The 19,630-nt window shown below is 39.7% G+C and overlaps 3 protein-coding genes and 1 long non-coding RNA gene across 11 annotated transcripts; 1 reads left to right on the top strand and 3 right to left on the bottom strand.

Moving 5' to 3' along the window:
• Positions 1–40: 40 nt before the first annotated feature.
• On the bottom strand, positions 41–4,851 carry LOC133726799 (uncharacterized). 2 transcript variants are annotated; one of them, XM_062154422.1, is made up of 7 exons: positions 4,479–4,851; positions 3,947–4,100; positions 2,524–3,787; positions 2,185–2,436; positions 1,454–1,534; positions 470–1,063; positions 41–268 (listed from the first exon to the last, which is right to left on the bottom strand). In XM_062154422.1, exons 3-7 carry the CDS (start codon positions 3,754–3,756, stop codon positions 215–217), a joined length of 2,214 nt encoding a protein of 737 aa, XP_062010406.1. In that variant the 5' UTR covers positions 3,757–3,787; positions 3,947–4,100; positions 4,479–4,851; the 3' UTR covers positions 41–214. The 2 variants fall into 2 exon arrangements, with proteins under 2 accessions (XP_062010406.1, XP_062010407.1); XM_062154423.1 differs by having other exon boundaries at positions 2,524–4,094; positions 4,479–4,850.
• A 2,070-nt stretch (positions 4,852–6,921) lies between these two features.
• On the bottom strand, positions 6,922–9,606 carry LOC133726798 (probable inactive shikimate kinase like 1, chloroplastic). Its single transcript, XM_062154420.1, has 10 exons — positions 9,133–9,606; positions 8,886–8,926; positions 8,602–8,656; positions 8,438–8,510; positions 8,251–8,338; positions 7,905–7,987; positions 7,686–7,812; positions 7,460–7,538; positions 7,308–7,372; positions 6,922–7,202 (listed from the first exon to the last, which is right to left on the bottom strand). The coding sequence occupies exons 1-10, from the start codon at positions 9,317–9,319 to the stop codon at positions 7,134–7,136; spliced, it is 867 nt and encodes a 288-aa protein (XP_062010404.1). The 5' UTR covers positions 9,320–9,606; the 3' UTR covers positions 6,922–7,133.
• Positions 9,607–9,747: 141 nt separating this feature from the next.
• Positions 9,748–14,723, bottom strand: LOC133726796 (uncharacterized protein At2g33490-like). 7 transcript variants are annotated; one of them, XR_009854933.1, is made up of 12 exons: positions 14,317–14,723; positions 13,837–13,909; positions 13,291–13,365; positions 13,029–13,090; positions 12,840–12,908; positions 12,297–12,325; positions 11,990–12,197; positions 11,649–11,885; positions 11,435–11,488; positions 10,328–11,327; positions 10,176–10,205; positions 9,748–10,134 (listed from the first exon to the last, which is right to left on the bottom strand). XR_009854933.1 is itself a non-coding variant. In XM_062154419.1 (10 exons), the coding sequence occupies exons 1-10, from the start codon at positions 14,428–14,430 to the stop codon at positions 10,380–10,382; spliced, it is 1,869 nt and encodes a 622-aa protein (XP_062010403.1). In that variant the 5' UTR covers positions 14,431–14,723; the 3' UTR covers positions 9,748–10,379. The 7 variants fall into 7 exon arrangements, 1 of the variants encoding a protein (XP_062010403.1); XR_009854932.1 differs by having other exon boundaries at positions 9,748–10,205; XR_009854931.1 differs by lacking the exon at positions 10,176–10,205 and having other exon boundaries at positions 9,748–10,155.
• Positions 14,724–16,442: 1,719 nt separating this feature from the next.
• Positions 16,443–17,805, top strand: LOC133726795 (uncharacterized). Its single transcript, XR_009854929.1, has 3 exons — positions 16,443–16,680; positions 16,879–16,995; positions 17,640–17,805. It is a non-coding gene; the product is annotated as an uncharacterized LOC133726795 (long non-coding RNA).
• The last annotated feature ends 1,825 nt before the right edge of the window (positions 17,806–19,630 follow it).

The raw sequence follows: 19,630 nt of genomic DNA, 5'->3' as shown, positions 1-19,630 counted from the left end.
CAGGAAGAGGAAACCAAGTATATATCTAACAAGGCCCAAATTCAAATTTAACCCACTTTAATTATTACTATTATTCTATACAAGGTGGAACTAGGATTAGAGCCATTTGAAATTAAACAATGGCAAACTAAACCATATGTGAACTATGTACACCCAGAGAAGCAGATCAAAGGATACAAATAACAAAGAGATATTGTCAGGTCAATTAGACGTTTCACTCGATGTCGAAGTATTTTGGATCTTCTGGGAAATGGTATTCCACTTTTAACTGCCATTGAACAACCCAAAACAAAAGAAACAGGCCTTTAGTCAGCTGATCACATAAGATCTATAGCAAACAAACACATAGTGAGATGCACATTTCCTGACGCATTTCATTATGAATAATCAATCTACATTACCCCAACACAAATTTCTGGTGCATGTATGCCTGATGTTATGATGCATGGTACACTAAATATACACATACCTTGCCCTCATCAGCATCTGTCTGGCGCTGAGGGAATACAACCCTCAAGTCATTGTAGAGGTAGAATCTCCGCTCCCCTTCCATGTCTAAGCTTGTTCTCTGTGATGCAGACAGGGTATCTGATTTGCATCTCTGAAGTGACCTAGAACCTTTTTTAGGAAGAGGGCAAACGAAACGGAGATGCAGAGCATAACGAAGAGCACTATTCTTGTTTTGATTAACCCTTGAACAACCAAGCACTTGTTTCCTGTCAGTTTCATGGCATGCATCAACCCAGTTATGGTCCTTATTATCATTGCGTGGGAACTCCTTGCCATCAAACTTCTTCTCAATCCCCATGAAGGAAGGAAATCCTACCCTTCCTGATTTAGGGGATAGCTTGGACATATCACCCTTAAATATTGAATCCACCAAGTTAGAGCCTTCAGTTCTAATTTCAGTTCTCTGATCTAGTGATCCTGTTGTATTGTCTAACCCAGCTGCATTCTGTACTTCCCCTGTGTCAATGACTTTTGCATCGATATCGGTCTCCTCGTGTCTCAGCTGAGTAGATGTAGGGGTAGATGCTAAGGTCACTTTCTGGCGCAAGAATGTCTACTTTGATTTGAACAGATTTGAAAAATATTGTACACAAACAAAATACGTAATTAGACCTCAGATACACAGTACATCAGAAGGTACATGCATCTATGAATGCATAACCACGTTGTTGAAGTTCTTTGCAATGTAAGTTTTTGTGGCATATATAACTCTGAAAGCTTTTGAAGTCCATTCAATAACTGCAACTTAAAAGCCAATGAAAAGTTGAAAGTAAATTTTCAAATTGCAAGTCTAGGTCATGTGTGCAGATTAGGCAGTCTCAGAAGATATTTCTTCTCCATTTATAAATTAATGGATTTAACAGAAAGTGTAGGCCACGATCAATGTGAAACAACTAGTGATACACTATAGTATTTACAGTTAAAAAGGAAAGATTCGTCTTACTTTGGTACCAGCCGGCATGTCACTTAAATCATAGTTGCAAAGGAAAGTATGAATCGGTGTCTTTTCAGGATTACTTAGAACCTGCATATAAGAAAAGCATAAAGGTGAACTTCATATCATATGAACAATAGAAACGCACCCATGAAAAGGTATCATGCTATCAACACACCTAAAATAAAATTTTATCAGTCAAACATGGTTTTCTGGCAGCAAAAGCTTCGACAACCAACTCTCCAACAGAAGAAAAACAAACAAAAAAGGCACAAACCAATCTAAGCATGAAACTATTACCAAAATAAAGTTTCTTGAAACTTGAGTTGACAATGATCCCCTTTAATTAGATACAGAACAACTAACTAAAAGATCCTTTTTACTGGTTAAGCATGCAGTACAACAACATTCATAGAGAAGTTGAGTGGAACAATATTACCCATTTGTGGTCATCAAAGATCAGAGTCTTGGCATGACCATCTTGAGTGACATAAAGTCCGGCCACATTCAAATGCGACAGAAAGCTTTATATGGTGAAATATCCAAGTCTCGGCATGAGCATCTTAAAACAAATGGTGAAAGCAGAGATGGCAACTATTGAAGGCATCTAATAACTTGATTCCAGTGCTCACATTAACATACAAGTGACTCTACAGCCCAAGAAAAGTTAAAGCTAACTTCATCCCAAGAAAAGTTCAGAGCAGCAAAAAAATGGTTTTGAGAGAGATAAAACAAGATACCAGTTGTATACGACCCTTGACAGGAATGCGCAGGCGGCTCTTGACAATCTGTGAATCATCATTACTAAGTCCCCGTTTCAGCTTTTGTCCTCCACTCCTATTCAAAGCCGAATTTCCCGCAAGATATATGGATGCATAATACAATAAGTAGCAATCTCCTTCTACACTAGTTACTGAAAAAGGAAGCTTCTGTGATCGCGGTGAGAAGTTTCCCCCAGTAACGCTTAGTACACCCAGAAAACCATCAATTCTCTACATATATCAAGAGGTGAGCGGTTATAAAGCTACAATAAGGGATAATACGCAGGAGTAATACACAGCAAAAGTACCGACACAAACCTGACTGAGTTTCCCTGATAAGAACCGACCAGACAGTAGAGATTCTTCAAACGAACCAACCAAGGATCTTCTAACTGAAAGCCCACTTAGATTTCTAACGAATCTCATGCATTGGGAGGTGGGAGATGACCCTTGGGGTAAGGAATAACTTAAAGGAGTACCAGTTTCCACAGAAGATGGACAAAATTCTTTGTGGAATATATCAAACTCTTCCTCTTCAAATGATTTACTTGTTATCTGAAACTCATCTTCTTCAGGGGAAAACAGACTCCCTAATTTAGACTTTTTGCTTGCTTCTTTTACATTCCTCAACGTCAAATGACGATCCTCCAACTCTTCATTAGTACTGTTGCTGCACCTCCCTGCAGATTTCCCTCTTTCAGACACCTTGCGGCCAAGAGGTGACAAAGAAAGCTGAGGTAAAATCACTTCTTTCGGAGATATTGATATTGGCCCACTTTGGACTTTTAACTCTCTCAATTCACATCTAGGAGATGGTAAATACAAAAGATTAGGTGGGGGGTGATTTATGTCCACTAAAGGGCTGTCAGTGAAAATGGAATCCATACTACCATTATCACAGGGTAAGCTCTTCTGCTCAGATCGAGCTGGCATGGTAAAATAGTTTTCACTTCCAACATTTGGTTTCTTATGATCATGTGATGTACTGTTACTATCACTGACAGCAGGAGTATTTGTTCGATCAGTTCTGCAAGCAAGGTCCAAATGCTCACCATTAAATTGGTCTGTTGATAGGGACTTGAATGGGGAGTACATTCTCTTCTTCACTAATGACCCACTGCTGGCAATTTCATTGGCGGTGGCAATAACTGCAGATGAAGAGTGAACGTGATCAGATGAAACACTGTTGGAACCATCATTTAGACTTGTTCTGCTTGCTTCAAAACCCACAGTCCTAGAAGCAGGGGTCTGAATATATCGTCCATTTCTGGGAGTGTTATGACCAGCTTTACTGAGAGAACCATTCCCTCTAAACCGAAATGAATCATCATCAGGGAACTCTGACAGTTGTACCGGGCTTCTTGCTTTGTATTCTCCTAAAGAGGAGCATAATGAATTTCCGCCCATTCTGCTTGCACTCTCAACATGCATTCCATCCAAATCACATGCGCTCATCCCAGAAGATCGAGGCGGGCTTTGTAAAAATGAGCCGAAAGATCCTGATTGTACCTCCTCAGAGGTTCCACTTGTGGGAAGTTGAGGCAATCCCATGGCTAACTCTAAAAGGGACTAATGACTAACTCTTTATGGAGGCGGGGGAAGGGAAACGAATCGGATCAGATTAGTTTCGATCCAGTCCAATGAACGATTACTCTAATAACAATATAACTAATAGGCTCCCTAAACTTATACTTAATTTAAGAATGTAAGAGCTGCATAGAACCTAGTACTATGTACCTACCAATTCAAACATATGAGTCACCAGTCTCTCCAAAGAGATGTTGAAGCACATGGTAGTAATGTGAAGATGGCGAGTGGCACGGATCCGGAGACCTCCATACCAGCAGGCCATGAAACACATATAATTCATGATTTCGTAGCGAAGCAACCTGTGCCTGAAACAATATCAACATGATTAGAATCTGTGACATTGATTAGAAGTTGAGCAAATGGGACTAGAATTGGCAGTGATCAAACCACAACAATCGAAAATTGATGACAGAAAATACAAATACACCAAACTTTAGGTTAATTGTTATGTGAGGCGAGCCACAAGAACAATCTAAGTGGATAAAACGAGTAAACGAGTAGTTGAAATGAACACACAATCACCTGAAATCGATGAAACTATAACAGTAAACAAAATCAAAGCCAAGTCTTACAGAATCGAAGCTTGATCATCAGAAATAGGTTGGTTCGTTCATATAAATAATTGAAAGAAAAAAGACAACAAAATCAGTTGGGCATTGAGTAATGAGTAGTAGTAAACGCACCGATCAAACAATCCGGGAGAGAAATCATTCCATTCAGAATCGAAAGAGATATGGCAGAAGAAGGAGTCGGATCATCCAAATTGTAATAGCCAAGAGAAGCGGGTGTTGGATGAGAGAGAGCGAACAAGGTTTGGTTTGGTTTGGTAGCAGAGGAGGAGGATGAGAGGATTGGGGTTGTACTTGTAGACACAGTCTGAGGCTGAGGCTGAGAGAGGAGGGTGTTTATAATCCCAAAAAACCTGCGTCATCACCATTCCCGTTTCCATTTCCAATTCCAATTCCAATTCCATTTCTTTCTTTTTTGGCTTGGCTGTAATTTTCAAAAACCTATTAATATTAAAACGCCATTGCATTTGTGTTGCGTTTCCTCCATCTCGATCTCCCTTTTTTATTTTACAATTTACAGCACTCTCCCTCTCTCTCTCTGTCTTTTTTTTTCCTTCTTTTTAAGAATTTTCTTTTACTCTCCCCTCTCTCAGTTTCCTAGTCTAAACGTAAAACGCTATAGCCTATAATAAACAAGTACACGTGGGGTTTTTACCATTTTCTTCCCCTTCACGGTTTAACTAATGATAATGCAAAATCACTCTGGGTAGAAATAGAGATAGTGTACCAAGGCCTCGAATTTGTGAATTTGGTTATGGCTTGTTAGATTTTGTTTAAATAAAACACTAACCTAAAAACTAATATACTAAAAGACTAGAAAAAGAAAAAGAAAAAGGAAAACATAGAGGTTCCAACAGTAGTACATTGTATCTAGACTCCTCCAAAGCTCCAAGAGATTTACGTTATGCTCAGTTGCTCTGTGATCAATTAATCACATTCACTAGTTTAAGAGCATTCAGGGAGATTAATCAGCTATCTTCAATACAAAGTCTCTTACGTAACGTCAAGTAAGAAGAGTCGTTAGTCGCTTCACAAAACTATGTATAAAGAACAAGAAACAAATAAAAGTATAAAACGTGAACCTTGCTTCTCTGAGTTCGCTCAATGATATTTTCTACTAGGTATTATCAAAGTGCGAACGACTATAGGAACCTAAACCTTATATAAATGATTGAAGCTTATGCACCCTCTCTTAAAAGTTAAAACGAAACATAATCATATACTGATTATACCTCTATTAAAATATACTCTTTTGGGTGATTTAGTAGCCAAGCAATATTGGATTTCTTACCCTCGTATATTTAGAATCTACATAAGTCAAGCCAAAGATTTAGATGGCGAACCGTTCTTTTTGATCGAGTTTGTCTAATCTATGCTAGCTAAAGTTCTTATATAATTTTTTTACAAGTGTTACATATGTTTTGTACCACAATTACATGCTCAGCTGGAATAGGTAACAAACTATATGTTTTATGTGAAGGCAAAATGCTTTTGTTTAACTTAGAGCTTTATTGTTTAAAGAGTAGTTGTGTGTCAAAGTAGGTTTGCAATTTAAACTCTGAATGAAACTCTAGTTGCTTATTAAATGTGATTTTTTGTTCAGGACAAATAGTCCAAACTATTCTGATACGTTTATCATCATTGAAACTTTCAAACCACCAAATAAGAAAACAACGAAATGGAAAACGCCAGCACCGTCGATTGGATTGGTCCAATGGATACTTCTAATAGCCGATTTCATATCGTTCTTCAATCTTTTTTCTCTGGCCAAGCAAATGTGTATTCTATCTCATATATATATATATATATATATACACATTATCTAGATTCTAGAAAAAGAAGAGCCATTGTCCACAAAAAGGGAGAAAAAAAATGAAAACAACGAAAAAAGAAAACCATAATTTGGATTTGGCATGCCAAATTACAAACAGAAAAATATGAAACGTGGCAGCAGGGATTGGCGGAAATGTAACGTGGCTACAAATCACACGGACACTAAGAGCATCTCCAACAGTGATAGCTATCTTCATAGCTAAAAGTAGCTAAAATTAGAATATAGCTAGTTGAATATTGAGTTATGCTCCAGCAGAATACCTAAATCTTAAGTTAAATTTAATTTTTAGTTAAATTTCTCGTTTCTCTAGCTAAAGCTAAATTTAGCTTTTGTTTAGCTAGTCTGCTGGAGATCAAACTTAGCCTAAAATTAGTTAAATTTCAAATTTTGTTTAAAATAAGTATTCTGTTGGAGATGCTCTAATAAAGTAACGGTAGGAAGCGAAGCACCGGAGTCGTCGTCCATGGGCAGTCCAATCCACTTATGGTGTCTCGTTCTTTGCTATAAGTTTGAAGTTTCAGAGTCCTCAAAAATCAAAATTACTACTCACTGAAAAGCTGTTCCTCTCTGCGTGCCGCAGTTGAACTCCTTTTGCTCCTTTTTAGGCACCACCCACCCACCGGCCACCGTTCACTTGCCTTATTCTCAAATGGGCCAAGGCCCAGCCTAAAGGTTTAGGGCCTACACTTGTTAAGCCCACTCAACCTTTGCACAGACTTTGGATGAGTCCAATACTAAAGCAACAGATAAAATGAACAAAGAAAGTTACAGGCTAGAGCATAGATGGTTTTTTCTTTTTAAACAAATTAACAACCTTTAATGTCATCATACACCACAATCTCAATCTAGTTACTCATGATGAAAATGCCTGCCAGTGCCGCCACCTTTTTATTTTTTTGAATAGCCTGCAGTGCCACCTTATGAGGTATGGAATGTTAAAAAGGTCTTGCTGCTGCTTCCATCATCTTCTTCACTCTGGTCAATTTCTCTACCTCCTTGAGAACCTACATTAACACAAGAGGAAACAATCCAAGGGTTTGTCTCCATAATTAGTTTGGCACCTGATTTCAGTTTATTTTCAAACATGTCTGCAATCTAGCACTTCTTACCTCCAAAGCCATGTCTTCGGGGGTTACATCGTCGATTTCATCATAACCTAACTTACCAGCTACTTCTGCTAGGACAAGAAGATATGTCAAAACTAATGAGGATATATAATCTATTACATAATTGCTAACTAGACAAATTCACGGGGATATACGCTGAAGAGATACGGTTGCGTCAGCTATTGCATATCCACCTCTCAACTCTTCATATGAAGTACTTAGGTGAGTCAAAACCTGGTCATCGACATCAGAGATTCAAAATAAGCTGCCTGGGAGCATTTATGTGTTTATTCTCTTCAAGTTACATAGTAGAGTCTAGTTACTTTCCTTCTGAGAGAAGCTGTTTCTATATAATTATTAGTTCAAGGAGAAAGAAATGACCTCTGGATAGGATACGGAAGTAGATAGATTGTATGCAGAGAGCTGAGTTTGATCTTCGACCACACTCCTGGCCACAATGTCTAAAGGTACGTCAATCCATATCGTGATCCCATGTCTTAAAAGAGCCCTACATAAGCAATGAAACAAGTCAGAACTACATAACTAACATCAACTAGGTTAAATGGAATGATACATCATAAAATGAGATAGAGTTCCTACAGATTTGTTGAACTCTGAGTTGCACCATCTCCAGCACAGACCACTAACCGACCCATGGATGATAATTGCTTCAACACTTCAGTCTGCAGCAATATTTTGATTTAGATACACATATAGCGTCTAGCATTTGAACAAAACAAGAATGATACAGATAGAGTGCCAAATAATCTACATCAATAAGTCATTGAGGCTATTTGTAACAAGTTAATAATGCAATTTGAAAGATATGTGTCATGAGTGTTCTAGTGTGGGCTTAAGACAGCTTTTCCAGTCCTTGGATTGATGATACTTGAGCTTGCATCCGAAGTATGGTGAAGAAAACATCAAAGGAACTGAAAACAATTACCTCGGAATCCTGGAAACCACTCTTGTCAGTCTCCCTTAAAGATTTGGTGGCAGATTGAGTGCCAGCAGCTTCCTCAACCAAACTATCACTGGATATAGAAGAACACAAATCAAAGCTTCAGCTAATAAGACCCGAGAGAAGTAATCTTCTCCTGACCTTTCAGTAAAAAGAAAAAGAATACAGGTACCTGTCAAAGTAATAGTATCGTAACACGTTGGCGAGGAATTTCCCCAAACTGGTCTTTATGGAGCTCTTCATGCCTTTCCTCCACCAAAAATAAGATAATGAATCCATGCATAAACACACAATGGTGAGTAGTGACTGCATTACAGAGCACTAAGTAATGCTTACCCACAAGGAATATGGTAGTTCCTTTGAGTTCTGGTGATACATCCATTGCCTTCTTCTGAATTAAAACTGAACAGTTACAATCAGCACTTCAAACGAGAACTAAGTTCAGTTACTATACTCGCAGTCTAAAATATCCATCAACCCATGAAGATCAAACCACAAAAAAAAAAAAAAAAAAAAAAAGACTTCCTGAAGCTCTAGTAGAGGAGATTATCAATAGGCATGAATTGTAGTAAATGCAGGCAGAGTATGGAAGTTGGAGGCAGAAGGGAATGAGATCTCACCTTCACAGCAAGAGAGGGATCATCCCCAGCAACCTTAGTTGCTGAAATTATAGACAAATCCAAAGTAAGAAAACAGATTAAGTGATAATCGAGTCATGTATCTCATAGAAAACAACCACATAAAACCTTAATCCCCTAATCCAGCCAGCTATAGCTATATATATAAGAGAAATGGCAATTATATCAAACAGTGGGCCATAACTTCATCTGGGAATGGAATAGAAGAGTCATAAGAGATTGAACTGACCGGAAGTGGTGCCATCGGAGGCGGCGAGAGGTTTCCGGAAGCGGGTGCGAGATGGAATGGGCAGTGAGGTCTGAGACTGTGAGTGCGAAGGCGAGACGTGAAAATGGAGGAGCGGAGTGCGGAGGTGGAGGTGGAGGTGGAGACTAGAGCAAGAGGAGGAAGGGAGGAGAGTCCTTGTTATCTCCATGCCAAACACAAACCCCCCCAGTTTGGCTCTGCAATTTTATCTTAAGTCTCACGGCTTACGACTTTCGGGACTTGCCAGTCATCTAACCGTTAATAACTGTCATTACCTCATCCGGCATCTTCGAAACGACGCCGTCTCCTTGCCCAAAAAAGATTTACAGGTACGTACTGATGCATGTTCCTCCTATTTCTTTGTACATCGCTGTAAATGTTGACTAGGTTCATACTTTTGATGAATGAATTATGTTCATATTTACTTTCACTTGTTTCATTCACCATGGGAGTCTAGCATGTGTCACTCTACCTATGTGTGTAAAGATAGCAAAATCCTTCCCTAACTAGTATGTGTCTTGTCATTGGAAATTATGTATATGATACATTGTAACTTGTCGTAGGAGTTTAGACCTCATCACAATCAACAATCAAGGGTGAAGAAAGGATGATAGATGAGAAACTAAACAATACATTTAAACAACGATGGCCAAAAGAAAAAAAAAATTTCCATTACATCAAATATATTTACAGACCCATCTTTACCCAAGACAATGCAACCCAACACAATCTCAGGGGGGAAACGGAAATCACACTGCTTCACTGTATTGATATCAGCTCCCAACTGCATCCACCGTTGACGTCTTCAAAATCTGGTCTGGCTCGAAGAAGAAAATAAAAGGAACTATAATTTGGCTCTCATGGTGAAGAAGATGATGCAAAAGCGAACGAATATAACCTCCATGGCGATTAATATGAACACAAAATCCAAAACTTCAGTTTAGGTAGATATATATGAGCAAGAAGATTCCACTTGCCCCATCTCGTGCTTGAAGCAGAAAGAAACTATAAAAACTCTAATGTATTAGGCTTTTGCCATTTAGTCCTAAACCTAACTGAACAATAGAATAAAATAGAAAATATGGAAGTGTGAAGCACTAAAAAGTGTAAATACTAAATACCAAGGAAAAGAATGGAACACCAACTGGTGAGGAACTATTGGAAGTGGAGTACTCACCTCTGATAGCACTGGAGTGAGAAGGCCACTTCAGACTCGGTTGATATTTTGGTTACATGTTTGTTAGGGAAATTGGCGTCAATGGAGGTGAAGCAACTTCTTCCGGATTGCTTGAACCTAGAGGAGACTCCAAATGCCTAGATACATGCAATGTCACTGCTCTTTGGTTACTCGAAGGTATGGAGAAACTTCTAGGAATAATCAATGGTGGAATTGGAAGTGGAGATGCCAGATTTGTTGGCACTGAAGGGATTTTATTATGAACGTGAGGTTCTTGATTTCTGGAGAACAGTGGAGCAGAGTGGCCAACCAATCCAGAAGATTTTGTTGGCTTGACAACTGAACTACTTGGGGGTCTAGGAAGCTCGTGAAGCTCACTTATCTTGGGTGAAGAAGCAAGGGGAGGTGAAGCACTTGGGGATACTTTTGGAGATGAAGAAGGCTGAGGATTTGGTAAACGAGGAAGCATAGCAGAAACTAGTTGAGGTGGTTCACTAGATACAATGGGACCACTAGCAGAGAACGCAGGCTTAGTTGATGATGGCTTACTAGTTAGTGGGCCAGAGAAAGCTTGTCTTTTATGCTGATGTTGTGCCAGTCCGTCTGCCAGAGGAGGAGGAGGCAGTTGCATCGATGTATTAGTACTATGGCTCTCTTTGACTACCGACTGTGCTTTTGAGAAATTAGCTCCTGACACATTATCATCACCAGAATACTTATCGTGCTTCGCGTCTAATGGGGAAGAGTACGATAAGTTATGGATGCGTCCACCAGACCTCACGCCTGGAACCGTACTACTTGTCCTTGAAGAAACTAAACCCTTTGAATCAGGTGTAGGCAGCACATATGCATTAGGCCTCCGTGTAGCTGACAGTTGCAATTGTCTAGCTCTCTCAGCGGGATCAAACTTCGGATCTGCAGAAACTATTGGGGCTGAGTAGCTACCGCCTATTCTTGGTTCTCTACTCGGAAACTTGAGTTCACCTTGATCAAGATTTATCTGCAAGGAGAAAGAATTACGAATACAGTAATTGAATTATATGTACAAAATGTATTTCTTCAAAGTATAGTTGCAATTCTACCAATCAAAAGGCAATATAATCATACATCTGGATATTCCAATGTTGAAGCTTGAGGAGACAAATGGCCCACTTCATCAACCTGAAATAAGCCGCCCCATCATAAGGACAAAGTAAAGCAATATAAAATAAAAGACTGATTATAATATAGTGTTGGACAGCTTTGGCAACACATAGTGAACAAACCACAGACAGAGCTTGTCAAAAAGCAACACAGATTCCTAACTACATTAAAGCTTCACCTCCATTGAATTCCTTGATGCAGAGACTTCCATTCCCTGCTTACTTGGTCTATAGTCAAAACTCAATTCTCCATCTTCAATAGAATCGTTGCTATTCTCACCATGATCTGCACCATCATCCTCACCATCGTCTTCAAGTCCACTAAATTGGTATTCAATATGTTGCTCCTCTGTAACCAACCTAACATGTGGCTCGACAGCCTCAAGTGACTTCAGTCCTTTCCGGAAGAAGTTCAACTGAATACAAAAATAGAAGAGGTTCTGGAGTGTTAGTTTTGCATCAAACTATTAGAAGAACCGGAGGTGATGACTTTTAAACTTGTTGGAGATAGAAAGAAAACCTGAGCGGCATGGTGGCGAGCTGCTTGTGTTAGAAGACTTCGGGCTTGCCCTTGCTTCAGGGACTTCAACCGGAAAACACACAGTGTAGCTTCCTCATCATATTCCTCACGAGCTACTTGCAGTTGCTGCAAAGTAAAGCTTTCGCCCTTCCCACGTTTTGATCTCCCTTTTTCTTTCTGTTGTGCTACCATGTATTCATATACCTCTCTGCAGATAATGTGCCAAACCATATTCAGAAAAATTTTACTTCAAATAGGTAAAAAAAAAAAAAAAAAAAAAAAGAAGTTAAAAGAGAAAGGAATAGACCGTTTTTCATCACATTGTCGCTTCATTTCCTGCATCATAGAACAGGAAAGGGATATCTAGTTACTTACAAGCCAATGAACAGAAGGGAACAAATAATAAGTAAGTGCAGAGAACTGGGACCTCCAGGAAGGCAACAACTCTAAGGTGAAAAAGGGCACATTAGGCATTCCTTGACTTTTAAAGCCTACATTTTCATATTACCAGTTAAAGCGTTTGAAAAGCACATAGCCAAGCATAGACCTAGCAGATGGCACATTATGCTCACTGCTTATTTGGCATGCCTAGCTCATCACTATGCTAATCAATTAGTGAAGGACCTGGAAGATCCCACCAAGTTAAATGGTGGCTTATGCAAGTGAAACAAGGTTTTGGTGCAGGTGTGGATCCACCAGACACTAAAAAATCCTTTTGATTTGTAACACATATAGAGTACTTAACGTCACAGCAGAACCATCGATCATAAAGCACATAGCATGGCTACAGGCGACTAAGGGATTATTTTCGGCATCAACAAATAAAATAAGAGAATCCATATGAGCCAACCTCAACTGTTCGAAGTTCATTGAGAAGAGACTCTGATGGGTTTGTGACTGTCGAAACTATATGAGATCGCTGAAGTAAAGAAAGCAAATAGTTAACACCAGGTTAAAGTGTACATATGCAGTACTAAAATTTTGTTTAAAAAAGAAAAGAAGAGAAAAGGACATAAAAAAGAAAACAATTAGAACTCACATAGGAATCAACAAGTTTTTGAAGTTCAAACTGCACTTTCCCCAACATCAGAAAAACTCTACCTGCAGTATATTACAAAGGCCCATGTAAGTTGTATCCTCAATATCCCTAAAAAATTCAAAATCCTCAAAAGCAAAATAATACTGCATGATATTCAGCTCCAGAAAATTCTTTTGGTTCTGGCAAAGGGATGAAAAAGAGAAAGTAGAAGGCGGAGGAAGAAGAAGAAGAAGAAAAAGAATGAGGAAGTAGATTGACTTACCGCCTCGTTCATCATGATGTAATGCAGTTTTCTCTTGCAGACAAGAACCCATTTCCCGCAGTGATTCGGAGAATTCTGAAAGTCAGATCAAGTCAAATGTGTGTAACTGTGGTGACTCAAAAATTATACATGCCAATAAATTCATCGTCTAATAAGAATTTGAAATTCTGACAAATTCACAGGATTTGCAACCAAGATTTCAGTCATTTCACCAAGCTGTTTTTGCCGTATACAATATTCAACCCTTTTTAACTCAGCACTGAAAACTCATGTGCGTAAAATCTAATTGTGCAGTAATATTTTACTGATCCATGACAGCTGAAAAGTGACCTTCCTTGCAAGAGTAAGCATGACTTTTCTGTTTAGCAAACTTTAATGAGGAACTGCGTGGTATTTCAAAATTGTCTTCATAGGTTCATACACCATTTGCCACATTTGAAATTATCAACAAAATAGGGAATACGAAATTTCATTTACTGAAAAGATGCCTTATGTGACTCAACAGATTTGTAACTAATGCAGAGATTACAGTAAGCAAATAGTTACCATAGGCGCTGTTGGCTGTAGCAGCAGCTGCAGAAAGTAAGCTATCATAGCAATTTCTCATATCTTGCATGTCCTGCAGAAATGTACAAAATCAATATTGCAATACCTGACGAAAGCCAAATATTCATTTCCCATAGTTAACCCTAATGTTTAATCACTACATAAACTCCCGAATTTTTCAATTAAACTTGAAATTCATAGTTTCCGGATCCAAAATTCCTCTGTAATCACAGCCTAGGGACAAAGTAGTTCAATTCACTGTAAAATTAGTCACCTATTTACTGAGGCCAAGATCCAATACTGTTCAAAACTGCTTACACAGTCTCAAAACACTGAATTTACAATTCGGATTCAGCACATAATCGTTTTTTCCGACTGATACACAAACGGTCCAAACACAAGTTCGTAACGCAGACCAAGGCATAGTAAGAAGTATCAGAAAACAGAAAATACGAAATTGATAGGAAAAGAGAAGAGTACCTGAGAAGCCTGAGCGAGCTCATCGACGTGAGCCGAGGGTTGAAAGTTCCTCTTATCTTTAGAACCGCTCTTGTACAGTTCGAATCTCCGAAGCTTGTCAAAAGACGACTTCATTTCCTCCTGAAAACCCTAGCGCAAACGAAGACTCGGAGTGTGAGAGAGAGAATCAGAAATCCCTTTCCGTCTTCCCCTGGACTCCAAATCTAAGGCTGGGAGAGTTCAATTCGATGACTCGGACGACATTGAAGACCAGGGACTAGGGAGAAGAGAGAGCGCCGAGCTCGGTGATCATTCAAAACGACTCGTAGCAGATCAACGAAGAAAGAGAAAGAGAAAGAGAAAGAGAAGGAGAAGGAGAGAAATGGAAATGAGAAAACAAGAAAATGAGCCGACGGGGGAAAGTGGGATCCATTCTCACGACGTCATTTTTACCAGAGAGTGAAAAAGCGCGCACGTATGGTCAAGGGCAATTTGGTAATCTGGTTGCTTGTGCGAGTTGCTTCAGGCACCGCGACATTGGACTGGATTGTGAGGAGAGAAGTAATATTTGTACAGGGGAGGATCTGTTGGACTGTGACGTGGCGTTATACAAGTGGTTGAGGAAGATGGCAAGCGGGCTGTACTGGAATGACAGTCAAAGTCAGATATTGCTGACATAGTCTGGAACGAAAACTATCTTACTTTGACCGTGCCGGTGGGTGGGTCAGATCGCAGTGGAGTGCATTTCGAATTACCGGTTTTGCCCGCCATTTTGGTCGAAATCCCTTGCAAGAAGCAAGTCAGTGTATGAAAGATCGTTCAACCTTTTTTTTTCCGGGTCAAACTCAGATACACAATTACTATGTTTCCGAATTTATTTTGGTTCATTTTTGACGACGGTTGCGATTACTATATTTATCGACAAAATTATTTAAGTGGTGCGAGATTATTAACACGTAATAGTTTCCTTGGTTTCGTATAACCTTTGTTTTTTTTCTTTCTTTTTTAATAAAAGGCTGGTGCGGCTACCCTCAAGCCTTAATTAATGAAACTGTCGAATAAGGGGGGACATTGAGTCTAAACCCCTGATTACAATAAACATCTAGAGTATGTTCCGAAACAATATCAGGAATCTCTACAGAAAATATATATTCTAACAAGCACCAACTAGCAAAGAATGCACTATTGGCTACTTCATTTGCTTTGACATAGCGGTGACATAACGAAAAGATAACTCGATATGTAACCAAATTACAACATAGCATAATTACTATAATCTCAGCTTTCCTACCATGTTCCCGCTGGAGAATAAATCCAAAGCTTCACCCTACCACTAGGCAGTAGCGACCATTTGACAAAGTAAGAAACTCGCCGCCTACCTAGAGCAGACAGGGCACTTTGAGTGCATACACAAGTACATAGCCCGACTAGCCCTACACAACTACTGGAGGAACTTATTGCTCGCAAAAAGCGCAAACATACTAAATAACATAAATAAAAAACAAAATTAAAGAAATAAGTAAACCTTATTGGACCTAGGATGAAGCCCCATGCCCAAAAACCACTAGCCCTAGGACAAGCCCACAATAGAATTAGGGCAAAGAGGGCCCAGTTATTGGATCCAGCCCAAAACAGTTGACAATGATTATGTGGTCTGAGAAATCACGTGTTTCATGATTTTCATTTTCCTTTATTTCTTTATTATAAGACAGTGAATGAAGCTGTGAGATAGTCTTAAACCATACAATAATGACTTAACTAATTAGTTGTGAGCCCCGAAAAAATGTATCGAGCTTAACGGAGATCGTACGCGAAACCATTCAACGATCTCGATAAAGGTCAAGATGCTCGAAGAAATTTTCAGAAATTTTCATAAAGTGAAATCCTCAATTTAGGAGTTGGATAATAAAGTACACGTCACGACGAGTTCGTGGAAATTTTCGGGGAATTTTCCGGATACCTAAGCCATTTATAGCTATTTTCCGAAGTTGTGGAATTTTAGAAAATAAATTAAAGAAATAGGATTTTCTGCGGTGCAATCCTGGCCGTTGATCTATCCACCGCTTCATCCTGGCCCTTGATTACAATTTTGGTTGAGGTATATAAAGCCCTTGATCAGATCAAGGACAGAGATTGAATCAGAAAACACGAGAGAGAGTGTGAGAACTAGAGTTCTCCGACCCGAGAAGAAACCAGGCCGTCACGCCACCATCCGGCCACCCCACGACGGCGCACACCCACCATTCCCTTCGCCTCTACGTCCCTGTGGTTCCAGATCTTACATGCAGCGACTAGAAGCGGGGATTCGACGACGGAAAGCCTTGGGTCTCCTCCGGCGATTTCTGCAAACTCCGGCGACTCGGGCCACCGACAGAGCCGCTTGTGGTATGAAACTCACTCCTCTCGTCACGCTCTGCACGTTAGTCTAATTAGTTTTTCAATTCGATTGAGATTAATGGATTGTGTTTCTGGGTTTGCTTCGGACGCCGTCGAAATTGACGTTGCCGGCGGTTGTTTTGGCTTCCTCGGTTTAACTTCTGCGTCCTAACCACCACTTGGGTCTTGGTCGAGATAAATCTGCAGTCTTGGGTTGAGTTGATCAACTCAGAATCGACTAGGCTGACTCCGGTTTGCTGTGTTCTTCGAAGGAGAGCCGACCTGCAATTTGGGATTTTGTTTGTGATCGAGTTTGATGGCAAGGTTAGTTAGAATCTATTGACAGTTCTGGGAATTTGCTTGTATAGTTTGCTTCTGAAGTTGAATGCCTGTGTTTACAAGTTTACTGTGAAGTTGTGTTGAGAATGGTGGATTGAATTGGTATGGGTTCGTTTCTGGTTGGTACTTACTGTTTGTAAGGGAGTTGGTTTTATCAGTTCGATATTTAGTTAAGGTTGCTAAGGCAATTTGTTATGTTAATGGTTGCGTTGATTTGAATCGGAAGAAATTATATTTCAGTTAAGGAGAAAAGTTAGGGTTGGGTGCCCTTAGTAGTTTTGGGCACACCTTGTATGAAAATTGGAAAGTATTGGGTGTCCATAGTAAATTCCATCGAATTACTATGTGACGAAATTATTAAGTAAAGAAAGGAAAATAGAATATTGGGTGGACTTAGTAAATTTCAGGTACACCTAATATGTTTGAAATTAAGTCGTTGCTTGATTTACTTCGACATAGTTGTAATTGGTCGATATCGTAATTTCAAGTAAAATGTTCGGTAATTTGGGTTAATTATCGAACCTATTACGGTTGGTCAAACTGGTCAACTCCTGGTCAAACCAGGAAAAGTTGTCGAGATTTAATATAATTGTTCAAAAGATATTAACTATCGAAATGTCGGAATTTAGGACTCCAGCTACCCAAGGAACGGAAGGTTCGTGATCTCCGAACAACGTGAGATGGTAAAGCTTCGAAATCCAGGTAGGGGACTCGGGACTCTCTATTGGCTAATGGTTTTCCATATTTGATTATATTTGATGCATGATGAAAGTATACTGTTAGTTCAAATTTGAAATGTTTTTAAGTTAACGTGCGTATAAGATTGTTGATGGCGGTGTGTGAGAGCGGAAAGGTGGTCGATGACTTCCTTGGGGATTAGCCACCCCTAAACCTCCGAAGGGTTAGCTACACCGGTCGGACGGTGCGCAATCGCAATGACAACCCGGTTCCGTGTGTGTAGCTAGTGTGTTAAGTTTGGTGCTCTATGACTGGTAAGGTCAGATGTTGGTCCTACGGAACCAGGCCATCAGGTAAATCACACGTAGTTTTCTAATCATGCATCGAGTTTTAAGATGAATGATATTCTAAGTTTGTCGTTCTTACATATATATTCGCTTTGTTTTCACACTGGGCCCAAATAGGGCTGGGCGTCCGGACCCGAAAGACCGAGGACTCGACCCGAACCGAGGAAAAAAGCCCGATTCAGTTCGGTTTTAGAATAGAAATTTTCGGTTCGGTTCGGTCTCGGGTTCCATATTCATGTAATCGGTTCGGTCTCGGGTTCCATATTTTCAGGGCCCGAAAGCCCGAACCGACCCGAAAGTTTTCCTTACATAAGTTTTCCTTTCTCTTTTCTTTGCAGGATGACTTGTAAAACGTTCCAATGTACAACCTAGAAAGGTTCCCTTATAGTTTCCATTAGGATAGTTATATTCTTGTGATACTTTACAATTTATATATTACAACACAGTGACACACCTTATATTAGGTTGCCAGAAAGAGACCCATCCAGGGGCCCCGTGGCTGCTGGTGACCTTTGATTTTGTAGCTAAATGAAATCTTTATCTTGATCACATGTAACATATACAATGATGTGGTGTTGGGCATTAGAAAAGGAAAAAAAATTGTTTCGTTTTTGTTTTTCGGTGGAAAACTGAAAATAAATGTTTGGGCCCGAAAAAGCCCGAAAAAGCCCGAAAACCGAACCGGCCCGAATGGGTTCGGTCTCGGTCTCACTAATTTTCGGGCCCGGCCCGACCCGAGCCCAGCCCTAGGCCCAAATCCAAATTATTACAAAGTTGAGTTGATTTTCAAACTTAGTCGGAGTAGGTCCCATAGAGCAGCGAGGACGAAAGCTCACCCCTACAACAGTGTATGTGCAGGTACTGTGCACTGGTAACGGGATTGTAGCGGACGGAGTTGGGTGCGCGGAATTTGATAACCCTTCCGGAAGGTAAAAGAGTTTCTGATGTACTCTCGATCTTTATTTATTGATCCAGGCTATTCCGAAACTTCTTATTAAATGTTCATTTTGTGGTTAAGCCTATTAACCCTCGACCAGTTAAAACTGACAAGTTCTAGACGAATAAAGTGAATTTTGTAATTTCAAGAAGCTTTCACCTCAAAAGTATTTCAAAATCTCCGCTGTGCGTTTTACGAAAAGTTTATCAACAAAAATACCTTGCGGTTCTCTAGAATGTAAATCGAGCATTCAGTTTATGTTTTAGAGTCTCGCGGCACTGTGACGTGCTCAAGCTGGCGAGGTGCAGTTTGGGGCGTTACATTAGTGATCACAATCACCACATTTTTAATTTTTACATATTCTCCTTGAGGGATACAATAAATGGTTTGATTTCTCATATCATTTTCCTTCATATTTTATCAATTTTCTGCTTAGTTTAGAAAAACAATAGTCTTTTTAAAGTAGTTAGAGATTTCTTACTCAGTTGTGTTCAATTATCTTTGAATATGAATTCAACAGTCATCTTCACCCACTGTGGGGGTAGTCAACGATTTTGGCCTACCATTGTGACGGTTCACCTTCGCCATAAGTACGCGGGTAATGACGATAGTAAATGCGGCGTTAACTACCGTTGTTAATACCACAATGAAGGAGGCT

This window comes from Rosa rugosa, chromosome 1 (genome assembly GCF_958449725.1).
Source record: "Rosa rugosa chromosome 1, drRosRugo1.1, whole genome shotgun sequence".
In the NCBI taxonomy this organism is placed as follows: domain Eukaryota; kingdom Viridiplantae; phylum Streptophyta; class Magnoliopsida; order Rosales; family Rosaceae; genus Rosa; species Rosa rugosa.
Note: the sequence above shows the minus strand (reverse complement) of the source record. Positions and strands in the feature narration are given on the sequence as shown.